This window comes from Thalassophryne amazonica, chromosome 6 (assembly GCF_902500255.1).
Source record: "Thalassophryne amazonica chromosome 6, fThaAma1.1, whole genome shotgun sequence".
Classification (NCBI taxonomy): domain Eukaryota; kingdom Metazoa; phylum Chordata; class Actinopteri; order Batrachoidiformes; family Batrachoididae; genus Thalassophryne; species Thalassophryne amazonica.
This window is the reverse complement of record NC_047108.1, coordinates 73375631-73401025: the sequence shown is the minus strand read 5'-3', so window position 1 is coordinate 73401025 and position 25395 is coordinate 73375631. Positions and strand designations below refer to the sequence as shown.

General features: G+C 41.3%; 2 protein-coding genes across 8 annotated transcripts in view; both read left to right on the top strand.

Annotated features, from left to right (window-relative positions):
* Positions 1-11992, top strand: part of LOC117512423 (neuron navigator 1-like) — a 261229-nt gene extending 249237 nt beyond the window's left edge. For all 7 annotated transcript variants that reach the window (XM_034172486.1, XM_034172482.1, XM_034172481.1 and 4 more), the window contains 7 exons: positions 1763-2028; positions 2110-2261; positions 2349-2420; positions 8593-8798; positions 8950-9068; positions 9155-9343; positions 9495-11992. In XM_034172486.1, the coding sequence (XP_034028377.1) occupies positions 1763-2028; positions 2110-2261; positions 2349-2420; positions 8593-8798; positions 8950-9068; positions 9155-9343; positions 9495-9590 (1100 nt within the window). In that variant the 3' untranslated portion in view covers positions 9591-11992. The remainder of the gene's footprint in view (positions 1-1762; positions 2029-2109; positions 2262-2348; positions 2421-8592; positions 8799-8949; positions 9069-9154; positions 9344-9494) is intronic.
* Positions 11993-16225: 4233 nt separating this feature from the next.
* mybpha (myosin binding protein Ha) overlaps positions 16226-25395 on the top strand; it is a 68085-nt gene continuing 58915 nt past the window's right edge. The window contains exons 1-5 of the mRNA XM_034172480.1: positions 16226-16518; positions 18552-18599; positions 19684-19749; positions 21403-21537; positions 21938-22105. Coding sequence (XP_034028371.1) covers positions 16260-16518; positions 18552-18599; positions 19684-19749; positions 21403-21537; positions 21938-22105 — 676 coding nt within the window. The 5' untranslated portion in view covers positions 16226-16259. The remainder of the gene's footprint in view (positions 16519-18551; positions 18600-19683; positions 19750-21402; positions 21538-21937; positions 22106-25395) is intronic.

Sequence of the window (25395 nt, the reverse complement as noted above, 5' to 3'; positions counted from 1 at the left end):
ACCATGTCCCAAAAGCACAATAATCTGGGTTGACTTGCAGTTGCTGCACTATCTTGTGAGGAACAGCTGGTCTCAATATATTATTATTATTTTTTATTTCAAATGCAATCTCCAAAAATGGTTGTGTGCCATGTTACCAAACATGAAGTAAGTCCAATATGGGCCCTGTGGCCCATTGGTGAGAGTGCCTAATCTCAGATTCCAAGAGTGTGAAGGGAATTAGAGTCCATGGCACTACCTGGATTGGATGCCAGATTCATGGGTTCCTCCACTGGGGTTGGACACAACAGGCTGTGGATACATGCCTTTTTGACTGTGACTATCAGAGGGCGGTGAGGAAATGGTGGCATAGTTGTTGTCTGTTAGCTTCAAAAAGCTGCAAGCATTTGAGTTGTTTTTGTTTTGAATAGTATCATTCTTGGTGATGAAGTCTTACTTTGTCAATGGTCAATATTATTTTTCTCCACCTGTGGCTTCCTGCTTCTACACAGCTCAGTTGTGATGATGATGAAAGAACCCTCAGACAATCAGCAGCCATCAGTCACATTAACAGCTTGATGGCGCCCCCCAGCTTCACAACAGACGGACAGGCTTGGACCCAGACCCTCGCGATTGAGACTCTTGCACAGTAGATTATTTTGTCTGGGATAAAGATCAAAACATGCATTGACAGGAAGAAAAAACTTCCAGTTACAGTAGAAACTTGGATGGATTCCGTACTCTTGTAGGGAATGAGGTCTTGCCCCAAGTGAAGGAGTTCAAGGACCTCGGGGTCTTGTTCACAAATGAGGGGACAATGGAGCGTGAGATTGGCCAGAGAATTGGCGCAGCAGGGGCGGTATTGCATTCTCTCTACCGTACTGTTGTGACAAAAAAGGGAGCTGAGCCAAAAGACGAAGCTCTCAGTCTACTGGTCAGTCTTTGTTCCTACTCTCACCGATGGTCATGAGGGTTGGGTCATGGCCGAAAGAACTAGATCACAGGTACAAGCGGCCGAAATGTGTTTCCTCAGGAGGGTGGCTGGTGTCTCCCTTAGAGATGAGGTGAGAAGCTCGGTCATCCGCAAAGAGCTCGGAGTAGAGCCGCTGCTACTTCACATTGCAAGGAGCCAGTTGAAGTGGTTTGGGCATCTGGTAAGGATGCCCCCTGGGCACCTCCCTAGGGAGGTGTTCCAGGTGCGTCCATCTGGGAGGACACCCCAGGGAAGACCTATGACTAGGTAGAGAGATTATATCTCCACACTGATCTGGGAACACCTCAGGATCCCCCAGTCGGAGGTGGTCAATGTGACCTGGGAAAGGGAAGTTTGGGGTCCCGTGCTGGAGCTGTTGGCCCTGCTACCTAGTCCCGGATAAGAGGGTTGAAAATGAGTGACTGAGTGAGAAACCTAGATCTGAGCATTTTACTGCCAAAATCTGTTATACAACCTAACTATTTACATCGAGGGACACTTTAATTGTGATCAAAGTGCAAATGGTTCAGTTATTCAGGTCAAGTGTAGTTGGGTTGATACACAGGTTTACGAATGTCAGGCAGGTCTTCCTGTTGATTTTCATCAATAGTAAAAATTAAACAAATTAAATTTGTTGTAAACTGTTTTTAAAATATGTGATCTGTAGATCATAAACATGCAACATTAGCAGCACGGTGCTTTAACTATACAGTCTTCCCCGTTGTTTCACACATTTGGTGACATTTTCCCTATTAAATACTATGTGACTCCATTGCCTTAATTTCTTTCTCTGTTCTTGCTACTTTCTAGGTCTCAGAGAAAAATGTGTTGACTCCCTGGTGTTTGAGACTCTGATCCCAAAGCCCATGATGCTGCACTACATCAGCCTGCTGCTGAAGCACAGGCGTCTGGTTCTGTCGGGCCCCAGTGGGACAGGGAAGACCTACCTTGCTCAGCGACTGGCTCGCTACCTCCTGCAACGTAGCCAGGCTGACTCACCTGAGGCTGATCATGATCCTGCTGTCCTAGGTCGCAGCGCTGCCATTACCTTCAACATGCACCGTCAGTCACAAAAGGTAATGCAACCGTGGACAACCAGTGAGTCTGTTTTATTTCAGAAACAGAAATGTTAAATGTAAACTGTGTCTCTTTCACAGGAGCTGCAGTTGTACCTGTCAAATCTAGCAAATCAAATTGACAGAGAGAACGGAGGAGAGGTTCCACTGCTGATCATCATAGACGACATTAGTGACACAACAGCCATCACTGAGCTTGTTAACGGAGCGCTCACCTGCAAGTATCACAAGTGGTGAGTCGCCCTGCGCATTACGACAATTCAGTGAAGACGATTCAGAAAATCGTGACAGTGTAACATTATTTTCTTGTGATGTTTCAGTCCCTACATCATTGGAACAACCAATCAGCCTGTTCGGATGACGTCTAATCACGGGCTCCACCTCAGCTTCAGGTAAGTGAGATAAAGTACATTATGTCTCCTCCCAGTTTGACTTATTACATGATCCTTATCGTGACACAACTAACCCGATTAAAAAATAAATAAACTAGAATGGACTGCATAACGTATGTGGATAAAGCTGAGACATTTGGTTACTCATCCATTTCTCTGAATGCCTCCGTGATGTGCAACACAGTTTGAACCAACGCTTTTCTTTTTTGTTTTTGTTTTTGTTCTGGTGCGAAATTTGCCTTGAGTGCATTGAAAAAATGAAACTGATTTCAGAGAGACTGTATGTTCTATGTGACAGAAAGCTAGCATTGAAACGCTGATAAATCATTGAAACGCTAACAAGCTAGCTTCTTTGGTTCGAATGCTTGAAGTCTGATGTCCTAAGTATAAAAGGAGAAAAAAAAGGAAATTGTTTAGAAACTTTTAACACATTCTCAATATGTTATATTTTGCAGTGTTAAGATAGGAATGTGTGGCCTCTTGTTTTTGTCTCTATTCAAGGTTTTAGAGTATCCCAGAATCCTTTGCGTGGTGGGGAGGGAGGCTTGATAATGGCTCATCTTAATGCTAACTTTAACATTGAAAATGCGATAGACATGCTAACGCGTTAGCATCAGTCCCATTTTTAACTGTTTCAGAAGACCATAACTGGTTGGTTTAACATAAAAAAAGGTACATATTACTCACAGGCATATGCTCTTTAGGGTTTTAGCGGGGAAAAATGAAGATAAAGCAGAATAAAACAAAGGACCAATGAAGCAGCAGATCAAAGCACTGCTTCAGTGGTCCAAGGTTCAAAGCAAAACCACGCTGCAGAAACGGTTGATTATACAGACCTGTTGCAGGGTCTGTAATCAATGTAGAGAAATAATCATTCTCCTGACAAACACCCTCAAAAACAACGGCCACTCTGAAGGACCGATAAGGGAATCGTTAAGCAAAAAAGGCTATTGATGTCGATGGATCTAATCATTTCTTAAGGATACCCGAAAAGAACTGGTTCCCAACAAGCAACCCTAATAGCAACACACTTTTTTTAAATAAAACTCACATTAAAGACTCCAGAGTATCTTAGTTAAACACCTAAATACCTATTTTGGCTGAACTCACCTCCATAAGGACGCAATGTTGCAAACAAGTTGCTTGTTGCTTGTCCACTCCACCACCCGCAAACACTTGTTTACACCGACAACGAAATCTCGGCCTCCCCTGCGAGAACGTGATTACGCGCGAGATTTGACACCGTAAAGGCGTCAATAGTTTCTCGTGGGCATATGCCACACAACTAGATGATTCAACAGCCCATCAGTGCTGCCACATTCTCTGTAATGAAATGTATTTCTTTGCGTCAAACACTAGATGAGGTGTTGCATATATTGCAGACACAGTCCATACTATGTGGAAAAGGAGTTATATAGGACATATATGAAAGCTAGAGTGAGAACTCCCTATATCAAATCAAATCAATTTTATTTATATAGTGCTAAATCACAACAAACAGTTGCCCCAAGGCGCTTTATATTGTAAGGCAAGACCATACAATAATTACAGAAAAACCCCAACTGTCAAAACGACCCCCTGTGAGCAAGCACTTGGCGACAGTGGGAAGGAAAAACTCCCTTTTAACAGGAAGAAACCTCCAGCAGAACCAGGCTCAGGGAGGGGCAGTCTTCTGCTGGGACTGGTTGGGGCTGAGGGAGAGAACCAGGAAAAAGACATGCTGTGGAGGGGAGCAGAGATCAATCGCTAATGATTAAATGCAGAGTGGTGCATACAGAGCAAAAAGAGAAAGAAACACTCAGTGCATCATGGGAACCCCACAGCAGTCTAATTCTATTCTAGAATTAACAGGATGCCAATGAAGAGAGGCAAATATGGGTGAGATATGCTCTCTCCTTCTAGTCCCTGTCAGTACTCTAGCTGCAGCATTTTGAATTAACTGAAGGCTTTTCAGGGAACTTTTAGGACAACCTGATAATAATAAATTACAATAGTCCAGTTTAGCTAATTGGTGTGTGTCCTCTGGCTTCATGGATAGATAAAGCTGGGTATCATCTGCGTAACAATGAAAATTTAAGCAATGCTGTCTAATAATACTGCCTAAGGGAAACATGTATAAAGTGAATAAAATTGGTCCTAGCACAGAACCTTGTGGAACTCCATAATTAACCTTAGTCTGTGAAGAAGATTCCCCATTTACATGAATAAATTGTAATCTATTAGATAAATATGATTCAAACCACCGCAGCACAGTGCCTTTAATACCTATGGCATGCTCTAATCTCTGTAATAAAATTTTATGGTCAACAGTATCAAAAGCAGCACTGAGGTCTAACAGAACAAGCACAGAGATGAGTCCACTGTCTCAGGCCATAAGATGATCATTTGTAACCTTCACTAATGCTGTTTCTGTACTATGATGAATTCTAAAACCTGACTGAAACTCTTCAAATAGACCATTCCTGTGCAGATGATCATTTAGCTGTTTTACAACTACCCTTTCAATAATTTTTGAGAGAAAAGGAATGTTGGAGATTTGCCTATAATTAGCTAAGATAGCTGGGTCAAGTGATGGCTTTTTAAGTAATGGTTTAATTACTGCCACCTTAAAAGCCTGTGGTACATAGCCAACTAATAAAGATAGATTGATCATATTTAAGATTGAAGCATTAATTAATAGTAGGGCTTCCTTGAGCAGCCTGGTAGGAATGGGGTCTAATAGACATGTTGATGGTTTGGAGGAAGTAACTAATGAAAATAACTCAGACAGAACAATCGGAGAGAAAGAGTCTAACCAAATACCGGCATCACTAAAAGCAGCCAAAGATAACGATATGTCTTTGGGATGGTTATGAGTAATTTTTTCTCTAATAGTTAAAATTTTATTAGCAAAGAAAGTCATGAAGTCATTACTAGTTAAAGTTAAAGGAATACTTGGCTCAATAGAGCTCTGACTCTTTGTCAGCCTGGCTACAGTGCTGAAAAGAAACCTGGGGTTGTTCTTATTTTCTTCAATTAGTGATGAGTAGTAAGATGTCCTAGCTTTACGGAGGGCTTTTTTATAGAGCAACAGACTCTTTTTCCAGGCTAAGTGAAGTTCTTCTAAATTAGTGAGACGCCATTTCCTCTCCAACTTACGGGTTATCTGCTTTAAGCTGCGAGTTTGTGAGTTATACTATGGAGTCAGGCACTTCTGATTTAAGGCTCTCTTTTTCAGAGGAGCTACAGCATCCAAAGTTGTCTTCAATGAGGATGTAAAACTATTGACGAGATACTCTATCTCACTCACAGAGTTTAGGTAGCTACTCTGCACTGTGTTGGTATATGGCATTAGAGAACATAAAGAAGGAATCATATCCTTAAACCTAGTTACGCTTTCTGAAAGACTTCTAGTGTAATTAAACTTATTCCCCACTGCTGGGTAGTCCATCAGAGTAAATGTAAATGTTATTAAGAAATGATCAGACAGAAGGGAGTTTTCAGGGAATACTGTTAAGTCTTCAATTTCCATACCATAAGTCAGAACAAGATCTAAGATATGATTAAAGTGGTGGGTGGACTCATTTACATTTTGAGCAAAGCCAATTGAGTCTAATAATAGATTAAATGCAGTGTTGAGGCTGTCATTCTCAGCATCTGTGTGGATGTTAAAATCGCCCACTATAATTATCTTATCTGAGCTAAGCACTAAGTCAGACAAAAGGTCTGAAAATTCACAGAGAAACTCACAGTAACGACCAGGTGGACGATAGATAACAACAAATAAAACTGGTTTTTGGGACTTCCAATTTGGATGGACAAGACTAAGAGTCAGGCTTTCAAATGAATTAAAGCTCTGTCTGGGTTTTTGATTAATTAATAAGCTGGAGTGGAAGATTGCTGCTAATCCTCCGCCTTGGCCTGTGCTACGAGCATTCTGGCAGTTAGTGTGACTCGGGGGTGTTGACTCATTTAAACTAACATTCATCCTGCTGTAACCAGGTTTCTGTAAGGCAGAATAAATCAATATGTTGATCAATTATTATATCATTTACTAACAGGGACTTAGAAGAGAGAGACCTAATGTTTAATAGACCACATTTAACTGTTTTAGTCTGTGGTGCAGTTGAAGGTGCTATATTATTTTTTTCTTTTTGAATTTTTATACTTAAATAGATTTTTACTGCTTATTGGTGGTCTGGGAGCAGGCACCGTCTCTACGGGGATGGGGTAATGAGGGGATGGCAGGGGGAGAGAAGCTGCAGAGAGGTGTGTAAGACTACAGCTCTGCTTCCTGGTCCCAACCCTGGATAGTCACGGTTTGGATGATTTAAGAAAATTGGCCAGATTTCTAGAAATGAGAGCTGCTCCATCCAAAGTGGGATGGATGCCGTCTCTCCTAACAAGACCAGGTTTTCCCCAGAAGCTTTGCCAATTATCTATGAAGCCCACCTCATTTTTTGGACACCACTCAGACAGCCAGCAATTCAAGGAGAACATGCGGCTAAACATGTCACTCCCGGTCCGATTGGGGAGGGGCCCAGAGAAAACTACAGAGTCCGACATTGTTTTTGCAAAGTTACACACCAATTCAATGTTAATTTTAGTGACCTCCGATTGGTGTAACCGGGTGTCATTACTGCCGACGTGAATTACAATCTTACCAAATTTACGCTTAGCCTTAGCCAGCAGTTTCAAATTTCCTTCAATGTCGCCTGCTCTGGCCCCCGGAAGACAATTGACTATGGTTGCTGGTGTCGCTAAATTCACATTTCTCAAAACAGAGTCGCCAATAACCAGAGTTTGATCCTCGGCGGGTGTGTCGCCGAGTGGGGAAAAACGGTTAGAAATGTGAAGGGGTTGGCGGTGTACACAGGGCTTCTGTTTAGGGCTACGCTTCCTCCTCACAGTCACCCAGTCGGCCTGCTTTCCCGGCTGCTCGGGATCTGCTGGAAGGGAACTAACGGCGGCTAAGCTACCTTGGTCCGCACCGACTACAGGGGCCTGGCTAGCTGTAGAATTTTCCACGGTGCGGAGCCGAGTCTCCAATTCGCCCAGCCTGGCTTCCAAAGCTACGAATAAGCTACACTTATTACAAGTACCATTACTGCTAAAGGAGGCCGAGGAATAACTAAACATTTCACACCCAGAGCAGAAAAGTGCGGGAGAGACAGGAGAAGCCACCATGCTAAATCGGCTAAGAGCTAGTAGCTGCGCTAAGCTAGCGGATTCCTAAAAACACACAAAGTGAATAATGTGTCAATAATTTAGAGGTGATTCAGCAGAGGGAGTGCTTTAGTTAAGGCACGTGAAGATTACACTGGGAAACAAATCGCCATTACCACAGAGAGAAAAAAAGGACACAAAGTGCCTGGATGTACAATACAGCATGTGTCTTGAGTGAATGTGCAGGCCAGAAAGAATAAAAACCCAAGACAGACACAGCTGTTTGCCCTCGTTGGTAATGGCACAGCATGCTCCTTGCCGGCACATGGCTAGGTGTGAGTACTTACTCTAGATTTCATATATATAACTCTTAGTTAGGTCAGCATTCGTGTAGCCATTGGAAGTTTGATATGTCGTTCCATACTTGTATTTAATGGTAACTTCAAAGAACTGGTTACAAATGTACCTCAAGTAACCATTCTGAACAAGTTTGACCTTTCAAAATCACCCAAGCAAAAGGTCATGTGTCCTATGGCCTCATATTGGTATTTTATCAATAACCGTAGGTGCATGTTCAAGCAGTTCCTTGGACTAGCCATTCTAAACACCCCCTGTGTATGAGCACTGGGCCAAAAAATTAGCCTCTGCCTGTGACCTTGACTTAATAACTGATTTTTCTTAAAATGTTTTATAATTTTCAAGAAAAGAACATGTATCATTTTGATCCAAATTCTATCAAAAAAATCTTCAAATTAATTTGGTTGCCTGTGGATGCGCGTACAGACACACAGGACTGGAAAACAATACCTGATAATGTGTCACTGCTGTATGCAAATAAAAATTAAGCTGTCTTATTCATCTGTAAATGTATGCTTCTGTGGACATTACATCATATTTGAGTCTTATTTTTTGGGTTATTTACAAGATAGGTTTTGTAATCTTTAATGGAAAGACCTGTTGTAGGAAAAATTATTCTGGAGGGGATCATCAGAGCATCGGATGCTGTATTTCTTGAATATGCCCACAGGATGGTGATGTTCTCTAACAACGTTGAGCCAGCTAACGGGTTCCTCCTGAGGTATTTGCACCGCAAAGCTGTAGAAGCACACCAGGAGGAGCAGCAGGACCCAGCAGGATGCCAAACTCTGCTCCATGTACTGGACTGGATCCCTCAGCTCTGGTACCACCTACACACTTTCTTGGAGAAGCACAGCACTTCAGACTTCCTCATAGGTAAGAGAAACTGGGTAGAAGCAAAGAGAAGGTCATGAAAGTTTGGTTTCAGGGGGCAGGAAATCAGGATTTACAGTTCAGACTTTGAAAGTCCAACAGAATAACGTCTTTAATGTTGGGATCCAGTAACGGGATCTGTTCCCTCCTTCAGGTCCCTGCTTCTTCCTGTCGTGTCCGGTGTCAGTGTTAGAGTTCAGGCAATGGTTCATAGACCTCTGGAACCACTCCATCATACCGTACCTGCAGGAGGGAGCCAAAGATGGCATCAAGGTGAAAACTATTCATAAAGTCGAGTACAAATGGCAACAAATGGTTTAGTCAAGAATGCAGTTTTTGACGTCCGTCTGCTCCCTCAGGTACATGGGCACAAGTCAGTATGGGAGGACCCAGTGGAGTGGGTGAGAGGCACACTGCCTTGGCCCAATGCACAGCAAGATCAGTCTAGGCTCTTTCACTTACCTCCACCCAGCATCGGTACACCCAGCGAGGAGAAGAAGCCCCCGAAAGACACGCCCCCAGCCAGCACACTGGATTCAGATCCATTGGTGAGAGAAGCTTTGTGTTGAAATGTACCAGACTGTGCAATTTTGTGTGCACATTATACCAAATTCAGCCTAATTCTGGAACAATACAAAAGCATTTCTGTTAATATACAGTTGTACTCACTCTGTGTCTCGGTTTCTTGTTGCTGCCTAGATGGCCATGCTCCTGAAGCTCCAGGAGTCAGCCAACTATATAGAATCTCCGGAGCGGGAAGGCAGTCTGGATCCCTCTCTCCAGACTACACTCTGAGGATATCATAACAGTCCATCTGTGGAGCTACAAACAAACTCTGTAGGGCTGAAACAGCAGGTGAAGTCCTGATAAGACTTTAAAAACAAAATGAACTTGACAATGTGCTCAATGAGCAAGTACAACATAAAAAGAGGAATTTAAGGGATTAAGGAGTGATTATGAACAGAGTGCTCCCTGATCCTGCTATCAGAACATTGGAGAAAGTTTTTGTAGGAAACTGTGACGATCACATCAGGGAAAGACATCGACGTGTCTCTTCTCTGCTCTGTTTGAATAAGATGGCTTTTATTGAATCTGCAAGTGCATGGTGTCCAGAATATGATGCAAAATATTACCTATAATCCTCGAGATTAAGACCCTTTTGTCGACTGCCACAGCATTCACTAACTCTTGGTGCTTACTGGTTTTCTTTCATAAAACATGCTCCATTTGATTAAAAAAAAAAAAAAAACACCAACCACAGCCGGATTTTCCTAAACGTAGGACCACCATGAATAAGCAGCCAAAAAAAACAGCACTTTATTTTTTACTCATAGTAATTGGATTTTTTGTTTGTTTGAGTTTTTTAAAGGCTGTGTTTGCAACTGCCGCAGGAGGATATCGGATGTTTGCAGTTCATTAGCAATTCCTCTAGGTGACAGCATCTACTGATTCCTCCCTCTGTGTACTTTCTGACTCATCAAAGGTGCTTGGTAGAAGACAACACACAACTTTAAAAAATGGCCTTGAGTTTTCTTATTTTCATCAAACCAATGTGTCATTAAGTTGGATTTATCATGCATCAGATATCAGAACTGTGAAATAGTGGCAACGGCAACATGCATGAGTGAATAATACTTTGAATGATAGAGTTTTATATGATTGTTAGTGGATTGAGAGCTTTAGTCAAGATCATTTCTAATACCAGTTACCGCAGATGTGCTGACACCACCGAGCTGCCTCCCATGTCAATGCTGAAAATTTCCTCAGTACTCATGTGGATGGTGCAAAATAATGAATTTAGCAAACACTGACCCAACTATATTGTACCACATAGGTGGAAGAACTGCTCAGTATTCAGTCTGCCAAAACAGCCTACTATTTCTGACTATGCCTGCTTATAGTGTGTATTTATATGTCAGTTAAAGTCAAACTTGACTTGAAATAGATGAGGATACTGCTTTGAAATCTAGGATTTTTTTTAGGATTTTATACTGAATCATCTGTATTGAGTTCTTACCATTGATCATGCGTGTTTCAGAGTGTCTTTAATCAGTCATCAATCATCCAACAAGGGGATCATTGATTGGGGAAAAAACTGCCATTTAAGTGACTGGAACCTCTATAACAACCATTTTCCATCTTTATTCTGTTTGTTTTTACAATATTGCACTTCTGTTCTAAGTTATGGCAGTTTGACGAGGCTTCATTTGAGGGGTTAAGAATGGTTAAATCTCATTTTTGAGTTTCCTTCATTGGTTTACACATTTGAAAGATTTGATTAATATTTACTGCTCACATCTCAACTGTTCTTGTGAAGATGATGAAGGATCATCTTTGGGTAAAATGTGCTCAAACCTTGGTGCCCCTCGACCTTTGTAGTACCTCAGACTGCCACAATCTGTTCAGATCTTCCTCTAGGTTCCAAACAGGGTGCGAGTTTAAAGCAGACGCCTAAATCAGAATGTGCCTGAAACACTGTTTGCTTTTCAGCTGCAATACCACACGGAGGCCTAGACAGCGACATCATCTGACAGAAGTGTCGCTTTTACATTCATGACCAGATGTGCATGGTTAGGTAGTTATGGCTTTGGCTGGCAGTCATGTTGATGAACTGTTCTTAAAGATAATTTATGTGTTTGCTGTGCATTAGAATGTATACCGTGAACAGGCTGCTGAGCGGCATGGATGTGATTTGGTTCCATTTTAAAGCCAACAAACCATAAGTGTCAGACACTTTGAGGAGATGCCTGAGTGCAAAACAAATTCATCTGTAGATGTAATCTCATATTCCTGATGTGTTCCAAACATTTTCTTTCCTTAGACCTATCACACTTACCTTACTGTGGGGCAGGGGGTATTTTTTGGATATCTTCCTCTTACCATGTTGTTTTTAAAGGCAGACATTTGTTTTTATTATGCAAATATTTGTAAAGGTTTCTTTCTCTTTTGTACATTACATCATTATTGTAAACACTGTAAATAGTGCATCTGCGACAACAATCACTGGAATGTGGAGATTAAGAGGTGTGGCCCCCTATATACAGAAAATGGAGCAGTTTTATTGTCTTCCTGCAACAAGTAGGAGCAGTTGGATGAGATAGGGGCTAGTAATGGTTTTATGGCATGTTTCTATGACATCAAAACCCTTATGTTTGACATTGCACAGTAAACAATAAAGTCATGTCATTCTTTACATTGTTATCTGTTTGCACTGTTATTCACTACGAGGTTTCACGGTCACTGCTGGTATCAAGCTCTACATTATTAGGAGAGATGCCATATTGACAAAATTATATGTATATAAACCTTGGCGCCATCTTGTGAGGGCCATACCACTCCAAGATGGTAGTGGGTTGCACAAACCATCATAAACTGGTGAAAATATAATCATAAAATATAAATTCATCAGTGAGTAATATTATTTTTACAAACAACAGTAACCTTAGTGGTCACCAACAGGTCAAAAGGTCTACTTTACTTGTGCCTGTCAGAACAAGTCCAGACATGTCTCACTCCTATTTGAAAACTGCAATATTAATGAATATCTGCTTGTTATGTTCAAAGATGCCAGCATGACCCAAAATAAAAGGTTTGCTGTCCCTCAGCATTTGAAGCTGGGTGGGCATTTTTCCGACACACGGTCCATTAGCACCGGATCCCCCCAAGGCTGTGTTCTTTCTGCTCTACTCTTTTCCCTGTACACCAACAGCTGCACCTCCAGTCAACAGGCTGTGAAGCTCCTGAGGTTCGCAGATGATAGGACCCTTATTGGCCTCATCTCTGATGGGGACGAGTCTGCCTACAGACGTGAGATCAATCACCTGGTGTCCTGGTGCAAACGGAACAATCTGGACCTTAACACCCTCAAGACAGTGGAGATGGTTGTTGGCTTCAGAAGAACCCAGTCCTGTCTGTCCCCCATCACCCTGTGTGACTCCCCAGTTGCCATTGTGAAGTTCTTCCGCTACCTGGGGTTCACCATCACCCAGGACCAGACGTGGTAGTTGAATGTCAGCTCTCAACAAGAGTGTGCAAAAGAGGATGTACTTTCTGTGTCAGCTGAGGAAATTCAACCTGCCAAAAACAATGATGGTGAACTTCTCACTGCCATCATTGAGTCCACCCTCTCCTCTACGCTGCTGCCACTGTTAAGGACAGGAGCAGACTGCAGTGTATCTTCCAAGCAGAAAAGGTCATCGACTATAGTCTTCAATCCCTACAGGACCTGTATGCTTCCAGGGCCCTGAGGTGAGCAAGGAAGATTGTGGCAGGTCTTCCCACCCAGGACATAAACTTTTTGTCACACTCCCCTTTGGCATGAGGCTGAGGTCCATCAGGACCAAAACCTCAAGACACAAAAACAGCTTCTTTCCATCCACAACTAGCCTCATAAATAATGCCAGAGATCCCCACTTAATCTGCCTCCCTCCCCCACTACCATAAAACACAGATTGGTCATCCCTGCACTGAAAGGTACTGTATATCTGTACTCCATCACCTGTTTTTTTCACTGTCCCATTCCATTACGTTTTATTTATTTAACCATGAATATAGTTTTGTCTATTTTACTCTTTTTACTTGTTACAGATTTTTTCTTTTCCTATTGTTATGCACCAATAACGCCAGATCAAATTTCTTGTATGTGCAAACTTGGCAATAAATTTGATTCTGATTCAAAATTTTTGACCTGAATCTGCAGTAGTTTTAAAAGTAGTTTTTAAAGAGTTACTTACAGAAATTTTCTTGAATCACTAATTGAGTGACTCATTAATCTTATACTTGTCCCGCTACTCACTGGGACTATGCTACTCATTATGGTTTAGTTTTGCAATTCTTGTAATATCTCACAATCAGTACAGTGTGACAGTAATGTATCCACATTATAAACAATCAGTATATGAGAGAAACACGTAATTTCGATGTGTTTTGTGTGTGATGACACAGTACAAATCTTTGCAACCCTCATGGTGTTTCATTTATTGAGTAATTTGTTATTGTGAAGGTTTGCAAAGATTAGTACCGTGTCCGTCTTCAAGATCCCAATGAGCACAGTGGTCTCCATTATCCATAAATGGAAGAACTTCAGATCCACCAGGGCTCTCCCAAGACCTTGCCACTTGTCTAAACTGAGTGATCAGAGGAGAAGGGCCTTCGTCAGGGAGGTGACCAAGAACTTGATGGTCACTCTGTCAGAGCTCCATCATTCCTTTGCGGAGAGACCTTCCAGAAGGATCTTGCAGAATAACCTTCCAGAAGGACAACAATCTCTGCAGCAATCCACCAATCAGCCCTGTATGGTAGAGTGACCAGATGGAAGCCACTCCTTAGTGAAAGGCACATGGCAGGCCACGTTTGCCAAAAGGCACCTGAAGGACTCTCAAACCATGAGAAACAATATTCAGTGGTCTGATGAGACAAAGATTGACCTCTATGGCGTGAATGCCAGGCATCATTTTGGAGGAAACCAGGCACCATCCCTACAGTGAAGCATGGTGGTGGCAGCATCATGCTGTGGGGATGTTTTTCAGCAGCAGGAACTGGAAGACTAGTCAGGATTGAGGGAAAGATGAATGCAGCAATGTACAGAGACATCCTGGATGAAAACCTGCTCCAGAGCGCTCTTGACCTCAGACTGAAGTGCCGGTTCATCTGTCAGCACGACAATGACCCTAAGCACACAACCAAGATATCAAAGGAGTGGCTTCAGGACAACTCTGTGAATGTCCTTGAGTGGTCCAGCCAGAGCTTAGACCTGAAACTAATTGAACATTTCTGGAAAGATCTGAAAATGGCTGTGCATCGATGCTCCCCATCCAACCAGATGGAACTTGAGAGGTGCTGCAAAGAGGAATGGGTAAAACTGCCCCACTGGCAAAGTGGGGCAAGTGGCCGAAGTGTATCACTGTCATTTTCTACTCACAATAAAAAATCTCAAAGGTACTAATGTAACTTTTTCCACTTTATATATATATATATATATATATATATATATATATATATATATATGGTCAATTTTTAATAAATTTGCAAAAGTTTCAAAAAAAAATTTATGTTGTCATTACAGAGTGTTCTGAGTAGAATTTTGAGGGGAAAAAAAATGAATTTATTTGGAATAAGGGTATAACATAATATGTGGAAAAAGTGAAGCACTGAATATTTTCAGGATGCACCATAGGTCTAGTGGCCTGGTACTACCTATTTTAATGTGGTAGTGAAGCTTGGATGCTAACCAGTGACCTAAGAAGACAAGTTCAATGTCTTTGGTACTAGGTCTCTTTGGAAGATCTTTGAGTACTGTACTGCTGGAATGATTTGTATCAAACGAGCAGTTAATTAGGAAGACAAAGATGAGGGCTATTTACATTGTGAGGGAGCGTCAGCCTCAGCATTTTGGTCATGTGGTGCGTTTCTCTCTGCATGATCCAGCACATACGTGCTTGAGTATTGAGGACCCCACTGGCTGGAGAAGGCCAAGGGAACACCAAAATTTTATTTGGCTGCAGCAGACACATGATTAATTTTGAGAACTGGGGATTGACCAGTTGTTTTCCTGGGTGATTGCCACCCAGAGCCTGAGGCAATAAAAAAAAAAAAAAAAACTAAGGCAGTGTGGTAAAAAGACTCTGGAGGCAAGTTAAAGTTGAAAATTTAATGCATTAAGATAATTTACAGAATGTTAGAACAGTTTTTGGCATCATTCCCCAATGTAGTGGAAATATGATCACAAATCATGCCATTGGAAAAGGCAGGGGTGAAGTGAACAATTGGTGGTGGAAGGGTGGAGGAGGGAATGTCTGGTCAGCAAGCTGTAAACAGCAAGAGGTAAGTGTGAACTTTGATATTTTGAGGAAGGTGCGTGATTTCTGTTGATTGAGAGCTGATAAGAAATGGGGGCCACACACCTGCTTCTCTTTAAAGATTACAGCTGTCATTAACTGATTCTGAATGAATCATCAAAATCTGACTCTTCTGGTTAAACTTATGCAACACTGCATTTCCCAGACAGACAAGTACTGTCAACATCTTTGTTATGCTTACAAAGCTACTGTGTATGGAATAAGAACAGGCTCAAGGGCATCATGCAGCATGATTAATCTGCAATAATTTGTTTTAATCATGCTGGTTTCTTTCTGTAATTAATCTAAATGGACGCATTATTTTGACAGCTATAATATATGTAGAACTCTTAAGATTACTACAGCATGATTTTTGTTTTTTTGTGATGGGGAGATTTAACAGCTTTTGACATACATGGGGGGGCCAACCAGTCACCTACAAGCCACCCTTAAACTTGTCAACCAGCAGTACTGCAAAGTGACTGAATTGGAGAGTGGGCGTTGCCATCATGGAATGGGTGGAGCTCTGTGTTGGGGAGGCGGGCAGGGGAGCACCATTAGTCTATATATAAACCCTAGTGGATCCTCCTGGATCGTACATCCAGAGGACTGGCTGCTTTCAAACACAATGCCAAGCAAACTGGCGCCCTTCAAGAAGTCCCCAGCCAAGAAGGCTACTGTTAAAGCTTCCAAGCCAGAACCTGCTCCAGCAGAGGCTCCTCTCCCTGTAGAGCCTCCTCCTCCCGTAGAGCCTCCCCCACCTGTGGACGCCCCCCCACCTGTGGAAGCTCCCCCACCTGTGGACGCCCCCCCACCTGTGGAGGCTCCTGTAACTGATGGAGAAGCAGGTCCTGCCAGTCTGACAGAGGAAGCTCCTGTCGCTGAAGGTAGGTGGAAGTTTCAGGCAGCCCTGCAGCTTTAATGGTCATTTCCAAAAAAAAGTTGTAAAATATGAGCTGCTGAGTTGCTAGTGTAAGAGCTCAATCAAACATCTAGCTGGTGCAGACTTTCTCTTAGAATTTTTCAGTCAAGTGAATGCCATTCATTTCTTATATTTTCAACTGTATTGAAACTGAAGCTGTTCCTCAGCTATTTAAACCTGATCACTTTGAAGACTTCTAGATTTTGTCTCAAACTGAGGCATTTCTTCATAATTTAGAAAAAAACAATTCTGATAATATTTTCTTCAGTTTTCAATCAGCTTTTGGTTTTCATTCATTTTTTTGAATGTGTAATAAATCTTTTCGAAGCATATTTGTATTTTATACAATAACACCCCTTTTTGCTTCAAATGACATGATGACATTGACAGTATTTTTGTTTCTTGGTGCTATGTAATATTATTCATATAATGTGCCATTCAACTCTGCTCCTTGAGTGGTACGTTCCACCTTTCACCTCATGAAATATTCGTACCATTGAAAGAATGGAAAAACATTCATTATTTGTTTTATATAACAGACCCTTGTCATTTGATATTTGATTCATTTATAAACAACAGAAAAGAGACTTTGTGTTTAACAGTCCAACATGAACTTTAAATAGGAGTCCAAAATTGTTCTCAGTCAACTTGCAAAAAACAATTTTGACGATGTTGTCCATGACACCGTGCACTGACTTCGTGTACAGACTGCCGTCTGCTTTCCACACTCCAGGGAAAAACCACATCAGAAATTTGTCCAGCTTTTCATCCTCACTTCATCCTCTTTGTCCTAACAGCTCTTCATGCCTCCAGATGGTGTCAGAAGAAGTAGCACCATCAATTAGCTTCTTAAAATTGTCATCCGTCAGCAAAACAAATGCTGCCATATTTAGCCAAACGCCGCCCCCACTAGTGGGTGGTGGTCACAGCGTGCAATGTTACAAAACATATGGAACTAAATTTGGACGGTAAATGGAACCAATGTACACGCTAAATGCAAGACATCACAAATGGAACTAATAATACATGTCACATGACATAGAAAGCACCAATCAAATGACAAGGATCCACTCAGCCGTTATATAAGCTGAAATATTGCCTGTTTATAGAAGAACTAATGATCTGCGTTGACAAATGGATGTCTTTGATACAAGGTCTCTTCGGAGGGTCCTTGGGTACTGCTGAAATGACTTTGTGTCAGATAAGTGGTTATTTACGGAGACAAAGATGTGAGGGAGCATCAGCTTTGACATTGTGGCCATGCGGTGCACTTATCTTATATGTGCCTGAGTGTTGAGCACCCCAGAGGCTGGAAAAGGCCAACTGGACGCCTGCGCTTCACCCAACTGTGGTAGATGGATAATCATTTTCAAGATGTGGTGATGGACTGGGTGTCTGCCTGAGTTGGTATGTGCTGTCCAAAACCAAAGGTGGTTCCACAGTGTCCTGGATGTGGTGGAGCATGGCAACAGGACATGCTCCCAGACTTGTAGCAGAAATCTGATCACCCACAGAGCTGAAAGATTATCCTGAAGGAGTTAAAAAGCGACACACCAGATTTTGTAACTGGTAGAGACGAGTGGTGGGAACAATTTATGAAATGGGGGCATCTGCAGAAAAGGACAGTTTATAAGAATGTAGTGAGACCTGTTGTAGAGATTTGTTTTTAGGGTGAATTTAAACTGTAAAATTTTCAAATTTTTAATGCAGAAGCCTAAATTCTTTTTACAATTTTTGACTGAATAAAAAATTTTAAATGTCTTAAAGCCTCATAACATGAATTCACAGCACGATTTGTTTAATATGAGATTTCATCTTATATTGAGACATGTAAGATTTTTCAACTGTCAAGGATTAGTTGTTTTTGTGATAAAATCACCACTGTTCTTCATGCATGTGCCACGAAAATACCTTGTGAATTTAGCGTGACTGATTAGCTTCCATGATTCATATTATATTATGTCATTAATTGGTTCCCCCATGGCATTTTCTTGCTAGCTGCTGCACCTGATGTTGAAGGCGATTCTGCACCATCTGCTGCAGACGGTAAACACAACCCACCACACAGCCAGCATCACCTTACCGCTCTGGCAATGGAATACCTTTACTAGCTGCAAGGACCGGGGGAATTCTTTATTGTATTGGATCACTCAATGCTATGCAACATTTTCCCCACTGTGACTTGCCTGCAGTAGTGTGTTGAAATGTAACAAGCATGACCAGAGAGACCCCAGTGCTCCCGCAGGAAATTAGACTGGAAAGAACTATAAATCCAAAATTCCACCAAGATGACTGCTATTATGAGAATGTTTCATGGGCCATGATCCTTAGTTTTGGTTTTACGAGTACAGTATCCGTAGGAAGTATGTATTCCTATAGAAAAGTGGGAGCTTTGTTGACGGTCTTTGTCGAAGCTGGCGTGTGAGAATGTTCCGTCTTGTGATAATAAAGCAAGAAGCGTCTGTGCGTCTGTGGCTCACATATCTCAGTGTTTGTGTAATATTTATTTATTTAATTTATTTCTTCCGCCTCTTCCGTGATTGCATTAGAGATAGACAGTGAGTGATCTTTGTTGCTGATCTTTGTTGAAGCTGGTGCATGAGAGCGTTCCGCCTTGTGCCATTAATGACGATGACTTCAAAATAAAGGTTTTGTAAATTAATCCCCAAAATTTTCATAATAAAGGATGCACATCATCGTGCCATGTGCAAGCCATATCCGAAAGATGAGGCCGATCTGACACACAGTCAGAGAGATATGTGAGCCACATACACACACACACAGACACTTCTTGCTTCATAGATAGATGTTAATATCTTGTTTCTTTTTTGGGGATGTAAGCAACTACTTAGATATCCTGAAGCAAGGCCATATAAGGGTTAAAGTCAAAACAAAAGGTCACATTCAAAGCGACAGACCTTCTCCTGTCTTTTGGTACCATATCATTTCCATATCCCTTGCAGGCATACAGGAGTCATGTGAAGAAGCCTTTTCCTCAGAATCATATATCTCACTGTTCCAAACCAAGGTCATTTTGAAAGTCACTGGGAAGTTAAATGTTACAAAGGAATAAATACTTTGGTAAGTTTGTTCCCTAAATGACATTAATCTCCTGGTTGTTTCTTGCCAGCTGCTGGAGCAGAACCTGCTGAGGTAGAGGAACCTCCCAAGGCCCCAACACCTCCACCTCTCATAGGTAAACACCAATACTTTAGTTCTGGGCCACTCTGAGTTACTCAGGGCAGTGAAAGGAACTGACTTCTAAGAACAAGACAAATATTTTTTTTTTCCTTTTTTTTGCCATGGTGAATGACTCACTAAATCCCAAATTGACCCCAAGCAGGTTTTTGCACATGTACAGCTTTGTTTTTTTGTTTGTTTGTTTTTTAGTATCGAATTTTCAACAACATACAAAACCGCTTTCCTTCTCCATTATGTCATTTTAGACTCAAATGTGGGTGTTACACTGACTCTTTACAAGCAGTTTATCTCTTTAGTTGGTCAATTTTGCTGATCTTTTAGACACATTTTTGGGTGATTTCATCCTGGCCAAAGATTAAAACAAGGAATTTTGGTCATTTTCAAGAAAAAATGCCCAATTTGAGCCAATATAAATTTGTGGTCCATGAGTAATTTAAGTCCAGAAGCTGCTCTCTGGTTGGTTAGTGACTGAAATATAACAAGGGGTGAATTAATTTCGGGTCAAATGTCACAACAGGCATTTCTAGTTAATTTCAGGAAAAAACCTTGATTGGAATAACTAGAAACTTGAGTGGCAAGTCACTTACGGGTTTACACTGTTGCCTTACTGCAAGAATGCCCTGGGATCGTTTCCCGCCTGGTCTGTCTTGTGTGGAGTTCTTTCTGTGTTGACATTCATTTATCTTCACAATACTAGGATAAATTAATAGACAACAAAGAGTTGTAGATCACAGCTCCAGATTTACAAGCTGTTACTGAGTCACTGATGCCAGATCAGTCACTTAGATTGAAGGTTTCCCTTTGCTCACCCCAACCCAACCTCTCCCCAAAATACCCTGCCATCCAGCAAAGTAAGTTTCCCAAATCCTAAAGCTCTAGCACAGTCTTGCAAGGTCTCAGACCCGCATCTATGAGATACCCAGGATTTCACCCAACACCTATGTGATACCATAATTGTTTCAAGTCATTCTGCTTCTCATTTAAAAAGTGCCCATAAGTTCTTATACAGTTAGTGTATATTTTAAAGTGCAGAACTTTGAAAAGGAAGGAACCATATGGATTTTGCCTGTAGTTACAACAATTAGTAAGTCCAGAAATCACTTCTTTCGTGGAGGAAAAGATGGCTGGAACTAGCAGTCTGCAGGGTTATCCCTTCTCGTATAAATACAACTTTAGTCTCATAATATTCTGAATATATCCTTGTAATATTATGAGTTTTTCTCATAAAACTACAACTTTATTCTCGTAACGTTATTATTCTCATATTTTGACTTTATTCTTGTAATATTATAAGTTTTTTCCTCATAAAATTACAACTTTATTCTTGTAATATTACGACTTTATTCTCATAATATTTTGACTTTCTTTTCGTAATATTGCAAGTGTTTTTCTCATAAAATTACAACTTTATTCGCGTAATATTATGACTGTATTTCCGAAGTCTAAAAAAAACTCAATGTGGCCCTAAAACACTGTCCCATGTAGCTCCACCTCAGATCTGCTGAACCAACCCAAGTGAAAACAAGGCAGCAGCCAAAGGGGCTTAATTTAAAGATTTTTAATTAATCCAGCTCTGTATTTTCAGTCTTAGCATTGCTGCTGCTAACTGTAATGCTGAGTTAAAGTGCACTGTCTGATCTTTGCTCAGCACTCCCCAGCGCTCCTCTCGACTTGTCTGTGGAAGATGTGAACACCACTAGCCTCAGCCTACAGTGGAACACTCCCAGCAACATTGGAGACGCAAGCTTGGATGGATACACCATCGAGTATTGCAAGAATGGATGTAAGCTCTTCCTCATCAGCACGCTGGTGTGTGTGCGTGTGCAGTAAGAGAAACCTTCAGGCTGCACCTGTCCTCGGAGTGCGAAAGAGCAGATACACTCTCTGCTGGATCTGCTCTGGCTGTCACTTTATCTCCTTACACCACTTTTAGAAGCGCTTGTTTGCTTAGATGACAGCATTCCATCAGAGGCGTCATCATGGTGGACAGAGTGTAGTTGTTAGGGGCACATTTTCCGAGTGTTAACGGGCGATAAAGCAGCCAACATGCCCCATTAAGACACATTTTAAAAGCTTGCCAATGAAAAACCTTTCAGGAATGTGTGTACATAAATACATCACTTTCTCCTGAGTAACGTCCAAAGGTTGGCGCATATTGATGTAACACCTTGGTATTCCTGCAGTGGCAGACTGGGTTGTAGCTAACGAGGAGTTGACTGTGGCTACTCGTTACTGCATCAAGAATCTGACAGCCGGAGACCTGCTGCAGGTGCGTGTGGTCGCTGTCAATGCCGGCGGCCGCAGCGAACCCGCCACACTCGCCCAGCCTGTGCTGATTCACGAGGTTGTCGGTGAGTAACAAGCAATGTTACTGCTTAAACCATCATATTTAAATCATGTTTATTTGTTTTAAATTAGAAAATAAGGAATTAATTTGGAAACAGAAAATTGAATTTTCAACACTACATTTTTGTCAAAATCAGTCCCTAAAACCTTTCATAGGACTTCATATTAAATTATCTGTGTATTTTTAATGGTTTATCAGCCATCCCATGGTGTTGCTTACTTTAAAGTTGCTGTAACCCTCCTGCCAGGATGTTGAACATCTGTGGTGTGGCATCTTGTAGCTGATCTGCCAGACAGCTATAAACCATCTAATTTGTGAGATTTCAGAAACAGCAAAGCTGCAGGGATCTATGGTATTGGGGGGCAGGTGGAGATGCTGTTCTCCTGGCAATGCAAGCAAACTTGATTTCCATTTGGGAGGCAGATATCATCCCAGCAGACTGGAACAAAGGACTTGTTGTCCATCTCTGAAAAGGAAAGGGTGATCACCTGGATTAAAGCAATTAAAGGGCTGCTTCACTGCTCTGGTGCGTGGAACTTGGGGTCAGTCTCAGCAGGAGTCAGTCCCAGCTGCTCAGTGACTGGAGCATTCAGGCTTCACACCAAAGACGTCAACCATCGACTGCATCCTAGCTTTGTGAGTCCTCATTGAAAACAAGTACAAAAAGCAGCATTGACCTTCACAAAGTGTTTGGTTGGGTTGACTGAGGCTTTTCTAGGACCATCAGCAGAATTGGTGGGAACCGCATTAAGTTGCTTATCATCATAGCTAGTCTATGAACAGGTGATGAGAGAGACTGGGACAGACTTACTAACATCTACCCAGTAAATTCCATGTTTCATCAGAGATGTGTTTTGTCTCCTAATCTGTTCAGTATTCACATTGACTCGTTGTTGAGTCTAGCAACATTGGTACCGTTAGTTGAAAAAAGATTTACTGGCCTTGACTTTGTGGACAATGCTGTGATCTTTGTTGAATCATTGCAGCTCTTGTGAAGCTGAAATCTAGACTTTGAATGACTTCCTGGACTCAACCATACTGGGGATCTCGGCCTTTGAGATTGAGAGATTCCTGGAAATACCTTATGGAGTTATGAGGTCAGTGGACTGATGTGTTTGGTGATGTTTATACCTTCGCAGGAGCACAAAGGTCCAAGACCTGGTGCTTCCAGTCTTACTGTACGGTTATGAAATCTGATCAATAACCAATGACCTCAGGCAGTGGCTGGATGTCTTTGGGATTAAGTCTGGTTGTAAGTAGAGGATCCTTGTGTACCCTTGGAATGACTTTGTATGAAACAACTGGGTATTTAGGGAGACTTAGTTGGCATGTACTACTTGCATTGGGAGGGAACAGCAGCTATGACATTATGACAATGGGTCTGATCAGTCTGCAGACACCTCTGTGCTGAGGACCCCAGTAATGGGAAAAGACCAAAGGGATGCCCATGTATGAAAGATGGATGGCTTCTTGCTGAAGGTGAAGTGGATGTGATGTCACTCGTGTAGGCTCCCAGATCTTCTTTCTTTTTTTAAAAAACTATTTTCACTAATTTTATAGATTAACAATCAATTAATCAGAAAATAATTGTTAGGTTAATCAGTGATGAATACAATCATTAGTCCACATATTATAACATTTTGTATTGTATTTTCTCATATTGTACAACACCAAAGTATACATAAACCAGAAAGAAATGTACAGCTATTCACCTTATTCAGCCCCGCCCACTTTTACAACAGAGGCATTTCCGCTTTGTCTTAGGACTTCCTGTGAGCGGCGTTTTCAATATAGAACAATGGAAGTCATTCCATCATGGGTAGAAACAAAAAACCTTTTTGAAAAGCTCAAAGGGAAGGACTCTGGTTGACCCACGGGTCATAACAGAGTGGGAAGATGACATGAAAAAGTGGCCCTCGATTATTTTTAACTACTTTGTGTTGTCACTCGGCATGGACAGTTTGGCTATGAGGAACTAAAAGCACAATCAAGTTAAAATACTACCTGACAGGTAGTACCACCGTAATACCAAGATTACGTAACATTAATATACGTATGGCGTTATTTCATGCAGTGCTTGGTTGTATCAAACGCTACAAACACAGTTTACCCATTTGTCTCACTAGCATCTGCCTTGGCTTCTTCAACGAAGTGTTGTCGTCCAACCAATTCTCTGGGTAAAGATCCACTGGTGTTGGTTTTTTTCTCCATAAAATGAAAAGAACACCCATAGGGATGTTTGGGTGGATTTTTCAAATTCAGCGCCTTTAGTCAGCACCGGAGATCCTCGTCTTTCAGTGGAGGAGGGAACAAGTTAAATGCGCATTCCCACCACTCAGATTGCTCCTTTCCATGTTCAAAACATCGTTCTGAAAGCAATAGTTTCCTCTTCTTCCTGTTGTTGTGGCACCCACGAACTGAACAATTAATGCTGCTCATGTTCAGACTCTTCTAGCGTACTGTGTTCCCATATAGCTAATCATCGACACAGTGGCAAACCGGAAGTTGCTTGACAAAATGGAGCCGCCCACCCTGACTTCCTGAAAAAGGTGAATAGTGTTGTCTTCTTTCCTTACAGAATTATTGAACTTTATACCAATTATCTACGCAAGTGCATATATATATATATATATATATATATATATATATATATATATATATATATATATATAACCATTATTTGAGTTTTTTTTAACTGGTGTCTAGGTGTGTGGTTTTTTTTTTAAATAAGAATATATGTCTCTCACTTCTTTATCAGAAGTCTTCTCATAGATACAACTTCTGGTCTATCCTTAGAATACTCATATTGCAGTTGGGAAGGTGGAGGTGGCATCAACTGTCAGCATGTCTGATGAGCAATTCGATGGTAATGGAATTACAACAGCAGCAAAATCTGGACATATGGCATCTAACCACGACAGATTAGCTCAGATTGTAATTCCATTACCGTAGAATTGCCCAAATGGGCTGCACAGATGCATGCACATAAATCTAATATGTGCCGACGGGCCATTTCACGAGCTTTAAATCATGACACCACTTGATTTACAGTACAACACATCTTAAGCCGTTGGAGAAGGTTACTCCAGATGACTTATTTATTTATTCATTTATTTATTTATGTATTTATTTATTTATTTTTGGAGAAACAGCACTTGACAGAATTTAATAATTGACAAGTGACATAATTGGGACACACAACATTAAAAAGATAACATACAAAACAACTATTTTTATTATGATTATTATTAAATAAAGTTACCGTTACTGTTTTGCAATGAGTGATAAAGGACA